Raw genomic sequence first — 9264 nt, 5'->3', positions numbered from 1 at the left:
AAAAAAAAAAAAAAAAAAAAGTAGGCAACATAAGTCTACTCTTTAGAAATACAGTGGTAAGTGCCAAAATGAACCAGCCAAGAGTTTTAAGTGGTCAAACAAAGGAACCTATTTCAACACTCTGTAACTTTCATAAAAAAATAAAAACATATAAGGGCTGGGGATGCAGCAGAGTGGCAGAGAGCAAGGCTGGATTCCTAACACCTCCCAGTTATATGTACTATTGTACTTTACACAGTCCCTGAGCTTTCAATGTGACGTCACACTTACTCTATACCTGACATTTCCTTGCTTACCTGTCACCTGTCTCACTGTCTAGAAGAGCCACAGCATTTTGAGGATTCCAGCTTCCCAAAGCATCACAGCTTCCACATATTGCAAAAACTTCTCCTAAAGAAACAGAACAATTAAGTCTTTTCCTAAGTAGGAAAGTTTCAATTTCAGTTTTAGGAAACAAAAAAGAGCAGGCGAGCTAGTTCAACCAGACACAGTGTCTCCCTTAGCTGAAATGCAAGAGCCTCATGAGAGACAGGGTGGGATGCAGGGATCTCACTGGCACCCTCATCCAGCCCTAGTCCCGCCACCGGGGCAGCTTCCAATTTACAGGGACAGAGGCTAAATTCCTAGAGGTATTCTAGAGAAACGTTAATCAGTATTTTCCAAGAATTCAAACAATGTCTATTAACATGCTAAAGATCAAAAACATTATCAAAGCTGGATGTGGTGGTGCATCCTGTGATCCCAGAAGTTGGGGAGGCTGAGGCAGGAGGAATAAAAGGTTGTGCTGAGCATAAACAACCTAGCAGATCCACTCTCAGAATAAAAATAAAATATGGCCTGGGGTGTAGCTCAGTGAGAAGGCCCTGGCTTCAATCCCTAGTACCGCAATAAACAAACAGACACACAAACAAAAAATAACAGCAATAATTAAAAATTCATCAAAACAGAATGATGTGTCTAAAAATCTAGTACTCCTTACTAAAATAATGACTATAGTTTCATATGAACACTTCTTACCAACAGACTTTATAAAAGCCAACACATGGCTACTACCTATACTTGCTAAATTATGTATATTTAGCAAAACTCCATATCTTAAATATAAGCATGCAGAACTCCTATCATTAAAAGGAATTTTGCCGGGCATGGTGGCGCACGCCTATAATCCCAGCACTCGGAGACTGAGACAGGAGGATCGCTGTGAGTTCGAGACCAGCCTGGGCTACATAGTGAGTTCCAGGTCAGTCTCAACTACATAGTGAGACCCTGTCTCAAAAAACAAACAAAAAAAGACAATGAAATGAGTACAAATACCAATTTGTCTCAAGGCAAACTCTTACTATTTCCTCAGAAAGGACTATGCACCTCAAGTGGAAAAATGAAACTTGGGAGAATCAGTGGTTCGTTTTCGCTTTGCTCCTATGCGCATTTGTCCTGCTGATTCCTAGGGAATATGAATTCTAATTTTTTCTGTTTTTGAGAAAGGGTCTTACTACATAGTTAAGGCTGGTCTTTAACTCATTATGTAGCCTAGGCTGGCCTGAAAGAGCAGCGATCTTCCTGACTTAAATCTCCTAAATGCTGGGATTACAGGCATGCACCATCACACACAGCAATGGGAACTTTCTACTAGAATAAACAGGCCTCTCTCTTTAGTTGGCCTTACTTATAAAAACTGTAGAGTTGCTGGGCATGGTGGTACATCCCTGGATTCCTATCACACTCTGACAGCTTGAGCAGGAGGATCACAGGTTTGAGCCCAGCATAGGCAACTTAGTGACTCAGTGAGCTCTGTCTTAAAATAAAAAAATAAGGCAACTTTACAAGATCCTCTTAATTTTAAAAATTAAAAAAGTTTGGTGATGCAGCTCAGTATGAAGGTCCTAGGCTCAATCTCCAGTAATGCGCGTGCATGCATGCATGCACACACACACACGCACGCGCACACACACACACACACACACACACTTCCCAAACTAAAACACAACAGAAATCTCAAACTCGGAAAGGGGACCAATAGATGCAGGGCAGAAGGAGAGGAGGGAAAAAGGGATGAAAAGGAGCTGGGACATGGTGTGTGCATGTGCCAGCTCCCTGCAATGAGTTATTGTGTGCTGTAGGCATATACTAATAAAATTTAAAATCTGCAAGAAAAAAAGTAAACCAAGGGGATTTATAAAAGAGCACCTCCACACACCCTTTTCACTTGTTCCCTTCAGCTCTTCCTTCCCTGTTTGTTGGATCCCATTCTCACTCAGCACACTCCCTTCTGCTGCAGTGGAGACCAAGACGAAGGAGTGCTGTGAGGAAAGTCTCCCTCAATGTGCCCTCCTTGTCCCTCTCCCTCCTCCCCTTCCCTCTAGACCCTGAGAGTGACTGCCCCCCTACTAAGGCTGACCCTGCTGAGGACTAATCTGTGGCTGGCTCCTTCTAACTTCCATATCCTTGAAGGATACAGTCAGCTCTGCAGTCTTCTCTCCCGAGCAGCCCCAGGCAGGACCAGAAGTAAGGGCTCGGTGGAAGAGCACCAATTCCTCAGCTAACCAGCGGTCTTCATGCTACAGAATCCCAGCTGAGCACATGGTACTAGCTGACTTGACCGAAAATAGCACCTTGGTGTGGAGGTGCATACCTGTGATCCAGCAACCACAGGAGCCTGTGGATTCCAAGTCTGAGCCCAGCTTTGGCAATTCTGCAACTTAGCAAGACCTTGTCTCAAAATACAGATAAAAATAAATTTCAAAAATGAGGGCTGGAGGGCAGGGGATTTAACTCAGTGGTTCGGTGGCCTGCCTTGCAAGCCCAAGGACCAGAGTTCAATCCCCGGTACCAAAAAAAAAAAAGAAAAAATAGGGCTGGGTGCAATGATGAATGTCATTCTATTGTATTCCTTAAATATACCAATAAAATTAATTTTTAAAAAATGAGAGTTGGGGATATAGCTCAGTGCAGATGCCCGGGTACTGCAGGAATGTGAACTTGGACACACACACATACACTGCCAATTGCTATTACTGTTGCTGGTTATAAAGTTCTTTGAATGCATGTTTACTATCTGACTAATCTCTGCCAAGCATTGTGCTAGGTGCAGAAATTTAGCATAAATAAGACAAGGTCATGTTTCACAGGGTTTACAAATCTGTCCACAAACGAAATCACGCAATACAGTAATTCTATAAAATCTCTAGGAGATGCCATAAAGGAGTACTGGGATCCTGGGAAAACTTCCTAAGAGACCTCACCTTTTGCAGTGTGGGTGTTTAAGGGTGAGGATGGGCACAGATTCAGGTAGAGGAAACAGAATCTGAGAAAATCTGAGAAGGGAGGGGAGGAAGAAGGAGTGCAGCAGATCTGCAGACTGCAGTGTGGTCAGTGCTGTCCAAGAACATTCAGTGTGGAAGTACACAACCCAGGTGGTACTGCTCGATACACTCTCACAGGAAAAGCGTTTCTGTACTTCAGCTGACAGTACCAACACAGCGAGGCGGAAAGAAGCCCTTAGCAGGGAGCCGTCACTGTGGCCAGATGCCTCACCAACTGCAACTCCGCACACTAACACAACTCTCTTTCTATGTTACTTTAAATCAGAACCTGTGGAAAATTAAATACACTCACAATTTTCTTGGCAAACACAAGAATAAGGCACCTGAGATTTTTTTTCTCCATGAGTTAGTTTACTATGCTTCTATCACACTTCTCATACGCAAGGGATACAAGAGCTTTTCATCTAGAAAATTAGCCCACTCTAATTAAACAACTTCATATTTAAAATAACTCAGAAAAGAAAAAACACTTGCTTCATTTAAAAAAAAAATCATTTTAACATAATCCTTTACCTGGTAAGAGAGATCCTCTTATTTCAAAGGTAACCTGAGAAGGCGTCATTCTGATGGATTTATTTTGGGATTCTTGCTAGGAAGAAACAGAAGGTTGTTACTTACAGTACATGAAGATACTAGCATCAGATGGTCACTGCCAAGAAACCATGTTAAACCAAGAACTGTTTATATGTATTTTTAAAAATGGTACAGTACATATAAAAAGAAAACAGTATTTAATGTCTATGCAGCTTTATGCTAGGTTTGCTATTTTTTAAAAACAAGGAGAGAACAGAGCCGGGGATTTAGCTCACACCTGCCTCATAGGTACAAGGTCCTGAGTTCAATCCCGAGTACAAAAAAAGGAGAGAGAATAAATAAATAAATATGAATGAAGATATGCCGGGTATACACACACTGGTAATCCTAGCACTCAGGAGGCTGAGGCAGGAGAATCAACCTGAGTTTGAGGCCAGCCTAGACTACACAGGTCGAGGCCAGCCTGAACTACACATTGCTACAGTGTCTCAGGGTAGAGGGCTGGGGATTTAGCTCAGTGGCACTGCACCTGCCTTTCAATCTCTGGTACAAAAGAAGAAGAAAAAAAAAAAGAAAGAAAACTTTTAAATTTTTTTAAAAAATAAAAATGAGGCAAACCAGGGGTGGTAATTCACACTTATAATCCCAGCACTTGAGAGGCTGAACCAGGCCAGCCACCAGGAGTTTCAGGACAACCTGGGGTTTACATAGTGAGTTCAAGGTCTGCCTTAACTATATGGTGAGACCCTGTCTCAAAAAAAAAAGAAAGAAAAAAAAAGCCTCAAAAGACAAAAAAATAAATTAATTAAATTAAAATAAAAATAAAGCAAAAAAGAAAACGAATCTCTACCATGGGCAGATTTACTTCAGAGCCCCTCTCTGTAAACTGACCATATAAATAGGGTGGGGACATTAACTGGTGCCAGAGAGTACTGCACAAAGTAACCTTACACCTTCCAGTCCTTTCTCTTTAAGAATGCGCACTGCAAAACAAAGTGTCCGTATTGTTTACAAAGTCAAAATCATAGCCTGGCATGGTGGTACTTACCTGCACTTGGGAGACTGAGGCAGGATTGCCACACCTGGGCTATGTGGTGAGTTCAAGGCCAGCCTAAAGTAGATAGTGAGACCCCACCTCTAACAAAACAAGAGTCTCTTGCCACATACTTTCTCTTATGATAAGCAGCTGCTTATCTTTCCTGACCAGGCTCATGTTATGGAAGCATTAAAAAAAAAAAGCTTGACTCAGAGGATTTCTACTTTAATGACAAGGTACCAACTTTCATAACAAGGAAAGGATCAAACAAGCACCACTCACTAAAACAAACTAGTCATGTTTTGCAACAACTTTAAGAATCTGGTTCTAAGATATAATGTAACTAACTTTTAAAAACCCTTCCTCCAGCAGGGTGTGCCTGGTAGCCCAAACCTGTAATCCCAACACTCAGAGGCTGAGGCAGGAGGATCGTTGCCAAGTTCCAGAGCAGTCTGAACTACATAGTAAGACGTTGACTCAAAAAACCAAAACCAAAACAAAACAAAACCAACCCCCAAAATCAGTCTTTTCTATTTTCTCTTTATTATCATAGGACCATCATTACACAAGTTCTGGAGGCTTCACATTTAAAGTCTCAACTATGATCTACCACCAAATCCTATCAATTATATCTAATTCATCGTGTACTCATACCATTGCTTCTAGTTAAGGACTTCATTCAATACTGTATCTCCTTGCCAGGATTTAGCTCAGTGGTTCTGCCTTGCAAGCACAAGGTGCCAAGTTCGATCGCTGGTACCAAAAACAAAACAAAACTGTTTCTCCTACGCGCATACAGTGGCATATTAGTGGGATCCCAGCACTCAGGAGGCTGAGGCAGGAGGATCATCTTAAATTCAAGGCCAGCCAGAACTACATAATGAGACCCTGCTTCAAAAACATACAAAAACCATGTCTACTACTTGTATTTTAGCTTCTAAATCTCTATCAGAAGGACATCTTATGTCATTTAGAAGAGCCTTTCTCACATTCCTGGCTTAGTCACTTCTATTATTTATAGAAATCTAAACTTTTAAGGCTTTGAGGTCTTACACTGCTTTATTCACATTTGCCCTCTAGCAAACTGTTTTCTTTAATCCCGTTCTCAGCCAAACAATCTGGTTACCACTCGCTAACTTGAAATGAAGACAGGGACTAGCTCTAAATACAAACACAGATTTAGACACACACACACACTTCAAGATAGTTATGTAGTTCAAGTAAAGAACTATTACATACTCTACCCAAGAATACATCATACTCTACATAAATTCTAACACCTTCAAAGACTTGCACACCAATCCACCAAAGTTCCTAAAGGAATCCCAATCGTGTTTATTCTTCATCATTTCCATTAACTCACCAGATAAATTTTATTTGCACTTACAGATTATAAAACAATACTAAAGTATCTATCATGGCTATTCACTCTTCTGATGATCTTTGCTCTCCTCCTCTATCCTGAAAACCTGTATAACTCACATCTGAGAAACACTGCTACCGGAGTGAAGGCAGATCTCCATCGGCAATTCTCAGTGAGGAAACCCCCCCCCCTCCAGGGATATCTGGTAGTCCGGTTTTTTGCTCACAATGGAGAGAGATGCACCTGGAATCTAGTAGGTAGATGCAAAGAGTGCTTCAAACCACAAATGTAAACAGACCTCCAGAAATAACTCTTCAAATATCAACAGGGCGTGGCGGCACACATGCTTGTAATCACAGCACTCAGGAGGCTGGGGCAGGAGGATCACTGAGAGTTCTAGGCCTAGTTGGGCTACACAGTGAATTCAAGAGCAACCCGATGTACATAGTGAGAGACCCTGTCTCAATCAATCAGTCAATCCATCAAAAGGGGTGAGGTTCAGAATATGTACAAAGTGGAATCAAGAATCCCAGCTCAAAGTTAGCTGTAAACTGTGTATCATCACATTTACAATACTACATGCAAATAAGTAAAACAAGACCACCAAGGTGGTGTCACGTTGCCCTAGGTGAAGCATTGTATTTGGTAACTGTTCTAACAGTTCAGTTAAAAAATTTAATACTCTACTACAGAAAATGTGAGTGCAAAACTTTCTAGGATACATTTGCTTTTAGACACAAAGTAGAAGGTAATCTGTTTAAAGTTCATATATGTAAAAATAAAAATAAAAAAATAAAGTACATATATATCCAATTCTGAACTGCCAAAGACCAGCCTCAGCCTAAAAGTAGCTCCAGACTGTTAACCTCTTAGCCTTGCATCTAAATATCTTAATAATTCTCTTTTAAAATGGCACAGAGAGAGGAGGGGGCTTGAGGGGAGGAATAGGATAATTTAAAATAAAATTTAAAAAAATAAAGTAAAATAGCATCTAATGTGAATCTGACACTTAGGAGTTCAAGTAATTTTTGATCAACATTCATTGAAGCACTGCAGTATTATATTTAATGTATCTGGATCATATCAAGAATTAAGGCTAAGACTGGTGTGGGAGGGCATGTTTATAATTCCAGTACACAGGAGGCTAAGGCAGGAAAATTGCTGCAAGTTTGAGGCCAGCCTGAACTACACAGCAAGAGTCTGTCTTTAAAACAAACCATAAATAACCCAAAGTGAGACAGTCTCAAAAAAAAAAGAAACAAAAAGTACATTAAGGCTAGCAAAAAAGCTCAGCTTTTAAGCCACTGAATTAATTTTAAGAGACAGCATTAGCCCCATCATCCAACAAAATGGCTGAAAAATCAACCTCAGTCTTAAACTATAAACTTGTACTTTCTCACCCATTACTTACTGCCACAATTCTCAACAAAGGATACTCTCTTCTAATTCCATAGTTAGTACTCAATTCAAACAATGCAAAGAAAGTAAGATGTAATTATTCCTATGTATTAAAACCAACAGCTGCCCGGTGTGGTGGCAAGCACCTGTAATCCTAGCTCCTGGGAAGATGAGGCAGGACTGACAAAAGGTCAGCCAGGATTCAAGGCCAACCAGAACTACACTGGGAGACCCTGTCTCAAAAAACGGGGGGATTTAGCTCAGTGGTTCCGCCGCCTGCCTCACAAGCACAAGGACCTGAATTTGATCCCCAGTACCAAACAAAACAAAACAAACAAAACAAAAAAACCCAGCATGTACAAAACTGTCTCTCAATTTCTACTACATTAAGACAAACAAGAAACATATTAATTTAATACAGGAAAGCAACTAATTAATAAAACTGGGCTCTTCAGTCCTAAAATTGCTGTAGAGTACCTACAGAAATCTGGCAGTGAACAGCTGCAGTAAATATACTACACAAAACTATACAGCCACAGCCACAGCCATAGCCAGGTGCGGTGGCGAAGCCTGTAATCTGGGAGGCTGAGGCAGGAAGATTATAATTTTGAGCCCAATCTGGGCAATTTAGCAATTTAGCAAGAACTCCTCTCAAAAAACAAAAGGGCTTGGGGTTGTTGCTCAGAAGGTTGTAATATATACACGGGCACAAAATCGCCACCTAAAAAAACCTCCTCAAAAATCAACAAAGTGATCTACCACTGAATTGAAAAACCAAGCGACCTACTTCAATCCACGCACCAAAAATGTAAAAAATGTAAAAAAAAAGCTCAGGGAGCGGCTTGGAGGCAATTTACCTGGTAACCGGTAGAGGCCACAACTCTGGTAACAGGACAGAAGCATGAAGTCTTGGCACCACCGAACACCAATACGAAAGGCTTAACAAATCCACCCCGCCTTCTCTTCCCAACAAGCAAAAAAACACTGCGGCGTGGACAGGAGAGGTCTCCAGACACACACTTAAAAAGAGTAAGGTGAAAAATGCTAGTCACGGTATTCGGAGCTGACTGCATAGGTTTTAACCAACTCAGGTATTACGACGTAAACAGACTCCACTTTCTCAGATTTTTTTTAAAAAAACAAGAACTATAATCTTCATTCTGTACTTTTTTTGTCCTGGGGATCAAATTCATTTTCGTACTTTTTGAAGATATAATTCTCATCTAAGACTCCTAGTAGTATTTAACACTACTTTCAACTTTTAAAAAAAAACCCCAAGCAATTAGCAAAATGTAACACTAATTTATTACAAAAACTCACACTATGTGGCAAAATAAATTTATTCTATAAATTTGTGGTGCCATAAACTTGATATAATTTTTCACTTAAAAAGTAAATTTATTGTCACATAAGCTTTGCCCCACAAGCTTGTGAAACGAGGTTTAAACAAACCAAGGTACAGGAACACAATATAAGGCTGAATTGAAGTCGGTATTTTTAGCTAAAGGACATCTGGCCAAAAAGAATATCCCCCTGTTCTCCCTCATTATTTTTCAAAGGAAAACGCGCAATCTCTAATTCTTGCTCTCTACACTCCAGCAGCTTTCCTT

General features: G+C 40.5%; 1 protein-coding gene across 1 annotated transcript in view; it reads right to left on the bottom strand.

The window, feature by feature from the left end:
- Positions 1–8727, bottom strand: part of Gpcpd1 (glycerophosphocholine phosphodiesterase 1) — a 54302-nt gene extending 45575 nt beyond the window's left edge. The window contains exons 1-3 of the mRNA XM_010607523.3: positions 8512–8727; positions 3837–3912; positions 297–390 (exon numbers count right to left, since the gene is read on the bottom strand). Coding sequence (XP_010605825.2) covers positions 297–390; positions 3837–3912; positions 8512–8727 — 386 coding nt within the window. The remainder of the gene's footprint in view (positions 1–296; positions 391–3836; positions 3913–8511) is intronic.
- Between the last annotated feature and the right edge of the window lie 537 nt (positions 8728–9264).

This window comes from Fukomys damarensis, unplaced genomic scaffold (assembly GCF_012274545.1).
Source record: "Fukomys damarensis isolate Sample0158 unplaced genomic scaffold, DMR_v1.0_HiC HiC_scaffold_7, whole genome shotgun sequence".
Classification (NCBI taxonomy): Eukaryota; Metazoa; Chordata; class Mammalia; order Rodentia; family Bathyergidae; genus Fukomys; species Fukomys damarensis.
Note: the sequence above shows the minus strand (reverse complement) of the source record. Positions and strands in the feature narration are given on the sequence as shown.